Raw genomic sequence first — 14682 nt, 5'->3', positions numbered from 1 at the left:
GGTCGTTTTCCATTTTGTGAGAATTCAAAATATTCTAATTTAAACTAAAAAATTCATAAGTAATTCATTTTAAATTAAAAAATGAAATGGGTATAAATTTTTTTCTAAAAATGTAACCTATCTATTGGCATGATATTTGCCAGTTATTCAGATCTATTTTTTATGTTCATAATATTTGGTTGCTTGTAGTTATACCTACTATTTTTGAATAAGTAACGTTCAAATACATCATAGTTACATTTTCGAAAAATTTTGGTACTAATATCATATTTTGATTTAAAATGAATTAGTTTTATTTTTTTAGATATAATTATAATTTTTTATATTTTAAAAAATACAAAATCACCCCCAAAACCACACTAAGGACTAAATTTGTACAATTTTGTTAGTTGGATGACCTCTATTATCTGGTTTTATAGTTGAAAGTTGAAAATCAAACTTTCACGATAGTTCGAGTGTAAATCAGATTATTTCCTACAATAAAATCCGAGTTAATCTGTGTCTAGACCTCGAGAGATGGGAGATATTCGGAATCAAGAAACTTGCATCCACAACATAATATAAGTTATACTAGTTGGATCCACCGAGAGCTAAGTCTGAGGCTGCTGACTAGGGCAGAAGGTTTCTAGCCCTCATAAGAGCAAGGCTTATAACGTCGCCTGCCTGCAGGTGAAAACGAGCTCCAGCTCAGCTCGGTGCTGCGTTTTTTTATTCAGCAGCTGTGGCTTCATTCATTTCATGAAAACGACGGCAACTAATTGAGAGCGGAGGGAGCATCACTGGTGGGCTCAGTGCATTCGTCTGCTGAATGCCGGTGTCTCGTTGCTCGCCCGCTGCCTTCTCTCTCACATTTTCTCTCTCTTACACATCAACATTTCGCCGTTTCTCAACCCATCATTATACTTGCTCTAGAGAGGTTTGGTTGCTTGCCAACCGGGCTCACGCCATGCAGCCCGGGCTGATTGGTTGATTGAGTCTGTTAGCTATTGGGCCCGGCAGGCGGGGTGCAAAAGTTCATTAGGGGGTGTTTAGTTCCCAAAACAAGTTTTGCGCAGTACTCGTCACATCAAATTTTCGGTCACATGTATGGAGAATTAAATGCTGTTGAAAAAAATAACTAATTACATAGTCTAACTGATTCCTACGAGATGAATTTAATGACGCTAATTAATCCATAATTGGACATTAATTGTCAGTAGCCAAATCTAAACTTTTTCATCAACTAAACACCCCCTTAGTCTGGTTCTGGCGATACAAAAAAATTTTAGTTTCTGCCGAGCCAGGCTCGTGTGGCGCGCGTACCGGTGATACTAGGTGATACCCCACGCGTTGCTGCGGGATTTCTTAAATAAAATTTTAACGTGAAATTTGAAAGTAGAAAAATTAAGATGATTGCATGGCAACATTCATAAAAAAATTGATGGAAAACATAAATAGATGGCCCTGGTGGACGTTGATGTGACATTTGATATAATGGGTTTCTATATGATGCAGATAACTTGTATGTTAAGAGAAATAGAGTTAATGACTTTAGTGGGTGTCATCCATATAGGCTATATAGATGATATGAATTTTACTTGTATGTTATTTTTTTATCAAAATCTGGTAGAAATAGATAAACTAACAGAAGTAGACAACGTATGCTATGCAAACCACCTTCGTATGCAAACTATAAAAACTCCAATTTGGGTCATCGGATCAACATCCAAGGGGAGGGGCGCATGGGCGTAGGAGGGGGATTTGCAAAAGTGTGATTACCTAATCCAAAGGCGGGTCCAGATTGTAAAATTATCCCATCTCCCATGCTCTTTGGATATTGATCCGATAGTCCCGATTGGAGTTTCCATAGTTTGCATACGAAGGTGGTTTATATAACATAACATCAATAGAATATTTGATCACATTATAAAAGAATAGGTGCTCAATGAAATAGAGTATGTATATGAGTCTTTATGTTAATAGATTAAAGATTAAAAGTATTGTAAAAATAGAGTATGTATATGACTTTATGTTAGTAGATTAAAAGTATTGCACATAGTAGAGATCATATGGATATTTTCTTGTTTATTGAATCTCGTAAAAATCGATAAGCTAAAAAAATAAACACCAATAGAATATTTGATCACATTATAGAAGAATAGGTGATGAAAAAATAGTGTATGTATCTGATTTTACTTTAGTTAATTAAAGATTAAAAGTATTGCATATTGTAGAGATGACATGAATATTTTTTGTAATTAATAAGGTAGTTGAAAGTTAGTGAGACACTTAGTAGAGAATGATATGGACACCTTGCATGAAGAGAGAAATAATTAGTTGATGCTATCTACATAAGATATATAGATTTCGACGAGATGTGCATAGACTGAGGAAAAGCTGTTGGCACCGGCTACACAGGCTACTAATCAAATGGTCCAACTAGGCAGGCTCCATAAGTACAACAATTAAACAAAGGCACGTTACATCTGTTCAAACCCTGGCCAGCCCAAACGAGGCAGGCTCCGCCGGTCCTAAAACCAATCACGCCCTAAAACGTTTCATCAACTATGTGATATACTATCCGTGCCGAAAGTCGCAGCCTGCACACCACCCCTCTCCCACGCTCACTGTCAGGTGGGGCCATCACCTTGCAGTGGTACTACCCACGGTCTGTCTTTCACCGGCTAACATCTCTCTCCACATTTTCACACGGTCTGTCTTCCACCCCTCTCCCACGCTCACTGTCAGGTGGGGCCATCACCTTGCAGTGGTACTACCCACGGTCTGTCTTTCACCGGCTAACATCTCTCTCCACATTTTCACACGGTCTGTCTTTCACCCGGCTAACATCTCTCTCCACAATTTCACAATCGGGGTGGGGATAGGGTGGTAACAGATCATGGTTCTAATAGTCTCTTCATAATACAACTTAGTCTTTATATATTTTAGCTCAAAATTGGATAAAATTAGAGCCCAGCTCTTTTAGAGAACCCAGCTCTTAAATTATCTCAGTCAAATTTCAAAGCTCTTCACCACCCTTAGGTGGGGAGCATCATACCAATCCGCTCCCTAGGCCACAAAGTTGAAGATACTCGACCTTAATTCTAGTCTCTGAAGCGGTTTATCGGATGAGAACATATTATTTTGCCACGTTGAATTAGACGTTGATGCCTCTATTGTTTTCATTTCTAGGATTTAAATTGTCTGTTTCAGCTCAATTATATATAATTTGCTTAATAATAAGTCTCAGTTTGCATTAAGGCTGTTCGCACTGGGGTCCTGTAAAGAACCATGGAGGACGCCAATACCGGAAACTGGTCTGCAGCAGCGTCCGCTAAAGCGTACGCAAGGGTCGCGGACAAGCGCGGATCCACGATTCCTGGCGTCCTTCGAGGACGTCCGCTACGCCCGCGTCGGTCCCACCGAGCCTCCGCTCAAGGCGCGCCCCAAACCGCTCCGAGCCTCCGCTCCGCCCCTCCATGATCGCTGCGGCCCGGCCTCCGTGCCTGCGAGCCTCCGCTCGCTCCGCCCTGCCATGGCCGCCCGCGGACCGGCCTCCGCGCCGCCGCAAGGGAGGGAGGGAGAGGCCATGGCAGGATCAGTTGGTCCCTGCCATCGAGATCCGTCCCACCGCCACCGCGCCGCCGTTGGTCCCATGCGGGTGGCAGGCTGCGCTGGAGAGAGACGGCGAGGGAGGGAGGAGGGCTGGCACCGCCTCCATGGGAGGGCGAGGGAGGAGGAGGGGACCGCACGCACGCGCCACGATGGGGCCGGCATGGGAGGAGCGCTTGAGGCCGCTAGGGAGGAAGAGGGACCGCCGTATCCGGGCGCCGCCTTTGGAGCTAGGACCGCCGGATCCGGACGCCGCGGCGAGGGAGGGGGAAGGGGCGGAGGACCGGCCACCATGGCCGCCTCATGCCCAGCCGTCGTGCTCCTCCCGTGTGCCCGGCCGCCGCGCGCCGCCGCGCGCCGCCGTGCGTCTCCCGCGGCCTCCACCCCACCGCGCGTCGGCCGCCTCCGCCCGGTGCGCGCGCGACTCAGATCCACGCCGAGCCTCCGCCGATGCCACCACCATTGCCGTCGAGGAGGAGCTCGAGGCGGGTCCGCTGCTCGCCGCCGCCGCCGTCCGCCCACCATGCTGCGCACGACCGGAGGGGGGGCGCGGCCGGAGGACAGTTTGCGGGAGCCCCGACGACGGCGAGGAGGAGAGTCAGTGAAGGAGGCGCCGGAGATCTCCATGGCGAGAGGTGCGCAGGGGCCGCTGCAGATGGGCGCGGCGAGGCCCCACGCAGATCCGGCCAAAGCTCGAGCCGGAGCTCAACCTGCTGGTCGCGAGGAAGGAGGAGCGAGCTCCCTCGGAAGAGGAGCAAAGGCGGCGAGAGAGGGAGAGAGAATGGGAGGAGCAGCGTCGGTGAGGGAGGGGGAGGGAGTTCCACCGGGTGTTCGCAGGGAGAGAAAGGGGGTGGGGAAAGAAAGAAGAGAGAGAGGAGGTGGCGGTGGGAGAAAGTGGTTTTTGTTGGATAGAAAAAAATCTGATTTGTGGGTCCTATGGTGGATAGTTGGTATAGAGGATATGATATAGAGGATGATGGGTGCAGCGAAACTGAGTGTATAGTATAGAATTTTGATGATCAGGACAGGATATTCCTTTTAGAGGATGGAAATAGAGTATGACGAGTGCGGATAGCCTAAAATATAGGGTAGAGAAATTTGAGTTGAAAAATAAACCTACACACAATCAAGGACAAAACATCTTCTTTATTAAGGTAACACGCACATGTATGTCGCATACGCAGATGGAGACAGCAACAAGACAGACTTGCCAGTTTTCCTTTTCCACCATACATCACGGCACGGGCTCACGGCCCAACAGTGTAGAGGTGCGCCGGGAGCATGGAATACAAAACCGCTCGATAATCGCGATTATCGGTGAAATTTATCGTTACCGATGCTAGCTGAAAACGTAAACCGACTGGAATTTCGGTGGATTTCAATGGAAAATTCAAAAATTTAAAAAAATTCATAAAAAATAGAGAACTTATTTTTATAAAAAACTAGACCTTCTCTTGATTCCAGAGTGTTGTCACATGTTGAAAGCAACAATTGTTTGCTTAGGGAAAAAATATTTTTCGTGCGATTAAGGCCGATAATCGATATATATGCGGCGATTATCGATGATGCTGCAGCTGGGAGCGAGGGAGTTGTGATCGTGGCGTCGATAATCGAGGTAAATCGTTGATTATCGATTTGTATCGGATGATTTTCAGTTCAAGTCAACTTCTTTTGTATTTCTACTCACCGATTTGGCCAAATATACTACATTAGTATACAATATTCCTTGGATGGTTGGTTGTATCACAGATCTAAAATCTAGGCTACAGTTTTAGATATTAGTCCCGGAGAAAAGTTTATTATTGTACAATATGCTATGTTAAATAGGAAAACAAGGTGCATGCCTTTACTTTATATTGTATGCCTAAATGGTACAAATTAAGAGTGAGTATCATTTATTCGTAGCATAATTTTGACAGACATGGTTCGATTTCCCTCTTGCAGGTGAATGTCTGATAATCAGGACTTAGTTTGGGAACATGGAGAGAAGATTGGCATTGGCTTCAAGTGCAAAATTGTGCATATATGTGTAATTTATCTAATATAATACAATACATAACCTAAAAAATTAAATGCTATCAAACCTTTATATTTTTTCCACTGCCAAAACATATTTTCAGTAGGCAAAGCGATAAATCGTTCGGTTTGCATCGATTATCGACGATAAATTGTCGATTTTTGTTTTTTTGAATTTGGGTCTCTTTACCGATCGGTTTTGACGATTTTTCACCAATTTTCAACCGATTATCGTTACCAAAGCTCACTGATAAATGCTGTATCGCCGGTAATATAATCCTTGGCCGGGAGCCTAGGCTCAGCGACGGCCTCGAGAGGGACCTTGCGCGGCACGGCCATTCCAAACTTCTCCTCCATGCTCAGCTCCTCGGCCGCCACGCCGTCGGGGAGCCTCCACGCGAAGGCGTGCAGCAGGTTCGCCAGGGTCACCTGCACCATCCCGAGCCTGAGGGTGTAGACCCGGCCACATCCGGCGGCCCGACCCGAACGGCCGCAGCTCCAGGTCCTGCCCCTTCACGTCCTCCCGACGAAGCGCTCTGGCCGGAACTCCGCCACCGTGGGCCCCCATAAGGTGGGGTCGCGGCCGATGGCCCAGGCGTTGACGAACACGAGCGTGCCCGCGGGGACGTCGTAGGTGCCTGTGGACGTGTCCTCGCGGGCCAGCCGTGGCGCCAGCAGGGGCGAAACCGGGTGCAGACGGAAGGTCTCCTTCACGACGGCCTCCAGGTAGGGGAGCTTCGGGATGTCCTGCTCCGTGACGAGACGGCCGTGGCCGACGATGGCGTCCAGCTCGCCGGTGGCCTTGGCCAGGACACCGGGGTTCCTCAGGAGCTCCGACATCGCCCACTCAACGGTCACCGCTGAGGTGTCCGTGCCGCCGGCGATGAGGTCCTGTATTCGTGTGTCCATTGTTATTATTATCGTCCGTGCCAATTGGAGAAAGCAACATTGGTACCAGCACATTATTGCCGGTCAACAAGGAGCCGGCACTAACGTGCATGAACAGGACCCGGCGGGCACGTTAGTGCCGGCTAGAAATATCAGCCAGCACTAACGTGCCACCCCCCAACGGTCCTCCCAGCGGACACAACGTTCAAAAGCCAATTTAGTGCCGGCCGGATATTCTAGCCCGCACTAACTTGGCATGGGGCACGTTAGTGCCGGCCAATATATCTATCCGGCACTAAACGGCGTCACTTTGTGCCGGTTAGACCTATTAGCCGGCACTAAGTTGCCCTTTATAAGCACGTCTTCTTCCCCCAGCCCGACCCAACCATTTTGGCCGAGCTCCTCCTCTCTCCATGGTGTTTTAGAGGGGAGTTGGTGCCTATTTTCTCTAAAATTTGTGTGGATTTCACCCATCCAAGTGCACCAAAGGTTAGTAGCTTCTTCCCCTCTTCTTGCACGGTGTTTATTTTTTCGTTTTATGCATTCTAGATAAAGAAAATAGTGATTTTAAGGTTGAGGAAAAATGAGCATAATTTTTCGATTTGTTCATTAATTTGAGCAAAGTAGAATTGATTTGTTGGTTTACTAGATAGTTTGACTATAACACATTTAGAATAATTTTTTTTGAATTATTTCACGGGGACACATTTATAGTAGAATTGTCTCTCTATTATAATTAGGTATTAATTACTAGATTACCCTTACTAACAAAGGGTTAGATCTTCTCTATACAATATACGACTAAGTGGTGGTATTGTACACCGTAAAAGACCTCAATTATAAAAGTGAATCAACAAAATATACTTGTTTCTAAAAATAAAAGTCCAAACACTCCAAGACGTCAAATTATAACAAAATATATTGGTTAAGACTATTGTTTAAATTCTTAATTGGGATTCTTTCTGAAACGACGAATGACAATTGGTTCTCATCTGCTTGTCTGACAAAAACTTATACGAACTATTTTTGTTGAACAGTAGAATGCATTTCTTTGTCAACTTGACTCTCCTAATTTCCGTACAAACTTCTGCTACAGTGTATACTGACGGCACCTAAGATATTGAAATATACAGTGTTTAGAGCTATATGAATAAGTCTAGGTTAAGTATATCCACGACATTGAGATCATGAGTTTAACTTCGCCTGTGCCTTACGAAAATCAGGAAGACTATGAATTTTCTAGTATTAGAAAGCAAGCCAGTGAAAATTACAATTTCACTCGGTTGCAATAAGCTGAATTAAAATGAAATAGACTATACATGTCAATCATATCTATGTTCCTGCAGCAATTAACTTCCTAGGGGTGGACTTCTAATTTATTTTTTCATCTACATTTATTTGTGTTCATTCTTTTAGCGACAATTATCCCAATTTGAGATATGTAGAATTAATTTTTGTTTTTATACGGTAATTAATTACAGATGGATCGGCAATGGATGCACGGAAGCCGGAGCACCTCGGTGTGGATTCAGGGTTTAGATTTTTTTCTCAATGCGGCAATGGCAAATAGGTCGCCAAAGGGTTTAATGTGTTGTCCATGCAGTGTTTGCGAAAATAAAAAGGAATTCCGGAAAAGAGATACTCTATGGAATCACCTGGCGTTGAATGGTTTCATGAGTAACTATAGCCTTTGGACTAAGCACGGCGAAGTTGGAGTTATGATGGAAGATAATGAAGAAGATGACGATGGTGATAACAATCTTCCAGATTGGGCATGGGTTCATGAAGCAAGTGGCTTTCAAGATGAACCAATGGACGAGGATGAAGCAAATGTTGCACAAGAGGAGCCACCTGACGAGCTAGGTCAGGCGTTGCTTGATGCACAGAAAGACAGTGAGACTGTGAAGGAGGAATTAAAGTTCAAGAAGATGTTGGAGGATCACAAAAGGCCGTTGTTCCCTAGTTGCAAACCGGAGCAGAAGAAGTTGGGTACCATGCTGGAGATGCTGAAATTGAAGGCAACTAATGGTGTCACCGATAAGGGATTTGGTGAGCTATTAAAGATTGTAAAGAACATGCTTCATGAGGGTAATGAACTGCCGTCAACAACACACGAAGCTAAAAAGATGGTTTGCCCTATTGTATTGGACGTGCAGAAGATTCACGCATGTCCTAACGACTGCATTCTGTATCGCGCTGAATACGAGAACTTGGAAGCTTGTCCTGTTTGCAGTACATTGCGGTATAAGATCAGGCGAGATGATCCAGGTGATGTTGATGGGCAGCCGGTAAAGAAGAGAGTTCCCGCAAAGTTGGTGTGGTACTTCCCTATAATACCACGTCTGAAGCGATTTTTCAAAAACAAGAATAATGCTAAGTTGATGCGGTGGCACAAAGAAGACCGTAAGGAGGATCACATGATCAGACACCCAGCAGATGGGTCCCAGTGGAGAAACCTGAACCGAGAGTATCCTCAATTTGACAACGACCCAAGGAATATAAGATTTGCTCTAAGTGCGGATGGAATGAATCTGTATGGTGAGTTTGGCAGCGCTCATAGTACATGGCCTGTGACCCTATGTATGTTCAACCTTCCTCCTTGATTGTGCCTGAAGCGTAAGTTCATCATGATGCCGGTGCTTATAGAAGGGCCAAAAGAACCTGGCAACGATATTGATGTGTTCCTGCAACCCTTGATGGATGATCTCTTACTGCTCTGGAAAGAAGAAGGTGTACGTGTGTGGGATGAGAATAAACAGGAGTCCTTCAACCTCCGAGCTTTACTTTTTGTATGCATCAATGATTAGCATGCGCTTGCAAAACATTCAGGACAGTCGAATATGGGATACATGGCCTGCACCCACTGTTATGATGAAACCGATAGCATTTATTTGAAACACTATAAGAAGTACGTGTACATGGGCCATCACCGATTCCTTCTTGCCGATCACCCCTTAAGAACCGAAGGGAAGCATTTCAAAGGAGAGCCGGAAACTCATCCTAAGTCTTTGTTCCGTAACGGAAAGCATGTGTTTTCGATGATCAAGGATGTGAAGGTGGTATTTGGAAAGGGTCCCGGTAGCCAACCTGTTCCCAAGGATGACCAGGGACACGTTCCAATGTGGAAGAAGAAGTCTATATTATGGAACCTACCTTATTGACAAGTCTTACAGGTTCGCAACGTAATTGATGTGATGCATCTGTCGAAGAATCTTTGCGTGAACCTACTAGGCTTCTTGGGAGTGTATGGTAAGTCAAAAGACACATTGGAAGCAAGGCGCGACATGCAGCAGCTAGCTGGACGACAAGGCTTGCAACCCGAGAAGAGAGACAAAGGACGCCACTATTTAAAACCTGCCAGCTATAATCTGAGCAAAGAGTAGAAGGAAAGTATGTTCGATTGCTTGAACAGTATCAAGGTCCCGTCTGGGTACTCCTCAAATATACAGGGCATAATAAATGTGAAAGAGAAGAAAATCCAAAACTTGAAGTCCCATGACTGCCACGTCCTGATGACACAATTACTTCCGGTTATACTGAGGGGTGTTCTACCGGAAAATGTGAGATTGGCAGTTGTAAAACTTTGTGCATTCATGAATGAAATTTCGCAGAAAGCAATTAATCCAAATAATCTACTAAAGCTGCAGAAAGATATTGTCGAATGTCTTGTCAGCTTCGAGATGGTCTTCCCACCTTCCTTCTTCAACATTATGACACACCTTCTAGTTCATATTGTGACAGAAATAACTATCCTGGGTCCTATTTTTCTACACAATATATTCCCTTTCGAGAGGTTCATGGCAGTATTGAAGAAGTACGTGCGTAAACGTTCTCGCCCAGAAGGATGCATTGCTAAGGGCTATGGAACAGAGGAGGTCATTGAGTTTTGCGTTGACTATCTTCCTGATCTCAATCTGATTGGGCTCCCCGTGTCACACCATGAGGGGCGATTAAAGGGAAAAGGCACACTAGGAAAGAAATGTAATGTGAACATCCCTTGTAGTGAATTCAGCCAAGCGAACTTCACGGTTCTTCAGAATTCATCCAAGGTGGCTCCATATATTGACGAGCACATGAATATTATATGGTCCGAAAATCCACAGAAGAATCTTGCTTGGATTACATGCCAACATATAAAAAATTTTGATGGCTGGTTCAGACGAAAATTATTGGGCAACAACACAGTTGATCAGGAACTTCAATGGCTGGCTAGGGGACCATCAATCACCGTCCAGCAATACCAAGGGTACGAAATCAATGGGTATACATTTTACACGAGAGCTCAAGACAAAAAAAGCACCAACCAAAACAGTGGTGTCCGTATGTGTATAGTAAAGAGTAATGGAGAAAAGAACAACTACTATGGTGTCATAGAGGAGATATGGGAACTTGAATATGGACCCATAGTTGTCCCTCTGTTTCGTTGCGAATGGGTGGCTGGAGGAGGCGTAACGAAGGACCGGTATGGGATGACCATAGTCGATTTTAAAAAGATTGGATATAAAGATGAACCATTCGTTCTAGCCAAGAATGTGACACAAGTGTTCTATGTGAAGGACATGTCGAGCAAACCAAAGAAGAAGTCGGATAAGACACCTGAAGCAAACAAGGCTGGAAATGAGCCGAAACGGCACATAGTTCTTCCAGGAAAAAGAAAAGTTGTTGGAGTTGAGGATATTTCGGACAATTCGGAAGATTATGACCAAATTGATGACCTTCCTCTATTCTCAGTTGACATTGACCCTAGCATCCTCTTATCCAAAGAGGACACACCTTACTTACGCCGTGATCACGCTCAAAGCACTTTCGTCAAAAGGAAGATTATCAATGTTCCAGTAGATAATGATAATGAGTAGTAGTTTTATATAAGTTATATATTAATTGAATTCTCTGAATCAGTGATGTATGTAATGTAACGCAGCGCATCGTATTTATCTCAATTCTCGATACTATTTGTCCAATTATGACACAATATCATGTTCAGATAATATTATATTTTTGCATGGTATAAATATTTTTTACGCTCCCTGATTTTGCATTACTAGAAAAATTGAAACATTAAATTACAAACAAATAATCAAGTAATATGCGAATTGATTACATCATTGTATAGGCTACTATTGAAAAGTTTTTTGAATATTTTTGCATGGATCAAAATGAAACGTTTTCGATTTATTACGAATTAAAGAAACATATACACATATAAACCCTATAAGCTACACATAATTGATAATGGTTGCATATTCGTTAAATTACTTCGATTACTATTATTAGTGTGTAGATATAATTAACAATATGCTAAAAAAATTTAAGATATCAATTTTTGTTATAATATTATAATTATTAAGCCTATTATGAATAAATTTTTGTTATATTATTGTAAATATTAAAAAATTAGGGTAAAATGGAATCGGCGCGGACAATTTTGGTTTCGCGCCAGATGGGAACATGTTAGTGCCGGCTGGTAAATCTAGCCGGCACTAACTGTAGAACGTTAGTGCCGGCTGATTTTCCCAGCCGGCACTAACCTGCACCATCTGACGTCACGGGGTCAGGTTAGTGCCGGCTGGAAAGGTCAGCCGGCACTAACGTGCTGCTCTGCCCCCAAAATAGAGCCCCGGCACCAACACTTGGTTATTTCTTCAGATCGACGTGCCTAGCTAGCGCCGCCGGCACCCTCGGCTCGTCCTCGCCGCCGCCCCGGCCGCCACCCCGACCTCGCCTGCCGTTGTCCTCGTCCTCGCGCGCCCACGCCGCCCCGGTCGTCCGCCATTCCGGCGCCTCGTCCCCGGCGGCCTCCCCGACATGACGCCTGCCCCCGCCGCCCCGGCTCCTCGAGCTAGGTCGTCCTCGCGTCCCCCTCCGCGCCGGCGCCCCAACCTCGTCGCCACCAGTGCCCGTCCGGCCTGCTGCCCCCGCACCGCCTCGACCTCCCGCGACACCGCGCACCTTGTCGTCGTCCAGGCCCTGCGGCCGCGCGCCTCCTCGCCTCGTCCAGTCCGCGCTGCCACCCCTCCTCGTCCCCATCGACGCCCCGGCCAAGGTTCATCTGAATTTTCATATAATTGCTAGGGATCATAATCAAGTTTGTTCACAAATACAAACTATTTTCCGTTACATATTTGCTACTTTATGGCAGAACAAATCATCAATTCTGATCGTGCTTGGCTGTTTATAGCTCTGACCTTCCACCAACTGACAAGCAACAAGTCAAGTGATGTATGTTTCTTCCTGACAGTTATGCAAGCAGTAGGCAGCCTTGATTTTGCTTTTGGTTAAAAGGGTGATTGTTCTGAAATTCTGATCGTGCAATGCGGAAAAGGAGCATCCTGAAACTTTAGTACCTTTTTGAAATGGTTGCTCATGAAACAACTTTAAACAAGGTTATTTGATGTGTTATGTTCCCTGGTTTTGCAGGTTTCTATTTCAATTTATCAACTGTCCAGAAGCTGAAATTTAAGTATTTTGGAAAAACCTCAATATGGAGTTTTTAAATAGAACTAAGTAAATACTTTTACAGCTTACCATAGTATTTCGTTGAAGTATAAGATAACTGAATAAGGCTACCAAAAGTCCAGGAATACACAAATAATTTATTCTTGTGACTTGATATTTTATGGGAAAACTATATTTGAGGCAATCATGTGCATAGTGCCATGTAGCAACTCAAGAATGACCAAGCCTTAGTTTACCAGGTTTAGCATTTGCTGGACCTATTCTCTTATCATCTACTACAGCTTCATGACGAAACAGGGGTATTTCAAATTTTCAGTCTATGTCAGAACAAAAGGACTAAACCCTCAAGATATTCCATTTCTTTCCATGCAGCTGTTCCTGGTTTACCAATTGTTGGCAATCTTCTTCAGTTGAAAGAAAAGAAACCCCACCAAACCTTTACAAAATGGGCTGAAATTTATGGGCCAATTTACACTATAAAGACAGGTGCTTCTTCTGTAGTTGTGCTCAATTCAACTGAAGTAGCCAAGGAGGTTAGTTGGAAGTTGTGTGTTTTCATCTTTTTAGTTCTGTTACACACATCTTTGTGAGTTATTGCGATACATTATTTTCCTGAGATTCAGGGATTCGTGGCAAATGGACCTTTTGTGGTGTTACCATGATCGTTGCATCAGAAACTCTACGTTTTCAATTCTTGCCCTTCTAGTGTTTTTCTTTTCAATTTGACTTTCTAATGGTGATCTTAAAGCAAATATTTATAAGAGTTCTGTTTGCATCCTAAGATTATAGTTTAAAATCTGAACTGATGTTATTCTTGCTACAATGTTTCTCATGATCCTGATTGCATCAATTACCCTACAACATGAACCAAGACATACATAATAATAGTCTGATCCCAATCAAGTGTTCAATGGCTCGATGTGTCACCTCCCTTTAAATTGAAAAGTGACATCTATAGCTTTCTGCAAACCAAATTCTGATTCTTTCCCAAAGCATAAGCATAGCTATGCACCGTTGCTACAAGCCAAATTTAAGGAAGTTTGGTCATAAAGAATCCAAGGTCACCGTAATTTTAATTTTTTTAAATAGCTAAATTTAGAAACTTTATAGTTTTTGCCCTGGTACTGAACAATTAACGCTAACACAAGTTAAGGCTATCATTGGAGTCTTTAGCAGAAGAAGGGAAAATACATTTTCTGCATATTATCAAATCATTCAAAAAAATCGCTTCCATACGCCTAGAGTCAAAATAGAATCAGGGGATGCATCAAATATTTATTTTATTGTTTCAGGTAGTGGAAATGGATCGTACGGACTTCCAGGACGACTTAATGCACGAGCTCATTTGTGGTAATACCGAGTACATTGCTCCAGAGTTTGATGGGGCCGAGAATGATGGCACCCAATTTTAAACTTGCATTATCATGGCGACGAGGGTGAAGATACTAATGGGGAGGAAGAAGAAAATCTCGACGAAGCCGAGGTATAAAAGTTTTGTCAATATATATGTGATTAGAATTTAAATATATACACGTGGACAACTTGTATTAATTTTTAGGTATTCTTTCAGGCATCAGGATCGACGAAGTCTAAACGGAAACATGGCTCCAAGAGGAAGATGGTAGGATGTACGACCATCACGGAGATCGACGAAGCAACCGGCGAGCCACTAGCCCCTGGTCAAATTAAGACGACATTTGTAAATCAATTGGGATATCTTGTTAGGGAAAG

The 14682-nt window shown here is 43.9% G+C and overlaps 1 protein-coding gene and 1 long non-coding RNA gene across 2 annotated transcripts; one reads left to right on the top strand and one right to left on the bottom strand.

Moving 5' to 3' along the window:
• Positions 1 to 6120: 6120 nt before the first annotated feature.
• On the bottom strand, positions 6121 to 6516 carry LOC120689240 (trimethyltridecatetraene synthase-like). The gene has a single exon (XM_039971554.1). It carries the CDS (start codon positions 6514 to 6516, stop codon positions 6121 to 6123), a length of 396 nt encoding a protein of 131 aa, XP_039827488.1.
• A 5905-nt stretch (positions 6517 to 12421) lies between these two features.
• LOC120692315 lies at positions 12422 to 13484 on the top strand. The gene is made up of 3 exons (XR_005682567.1): positions 12422 to 12538; positions 12635 to 12714; positions 13324 to 13484. It is a non-coding gene; the product is annotated as an uncharacterized LOC120692315 (long non-coding RNA).
• The last annotated feature ends 1198 nt before the right edge of the window (positions 13485 to 14682 follow it).

The sequence above is a fragment of the Panicum virgatum genome, chromosome 9N (assembly GCF_016808335.1).
Source record: "Panicum virgatum strain AP13 chromosome 9N, P.virgatum_v5, whole genome shotgun sequence".
Lineage (NCBI taxonomy): Eukaryota > Viridiplantae > Streptophyta > Magnoliopsida > Poales > Poaceae > Panicum > Panicum virgatum.
The sequence above is the reverse complement of the archived record's forward strand: the minus strand, read 5'-3'. Positions and strand labels throughout refer to the sequence as shown.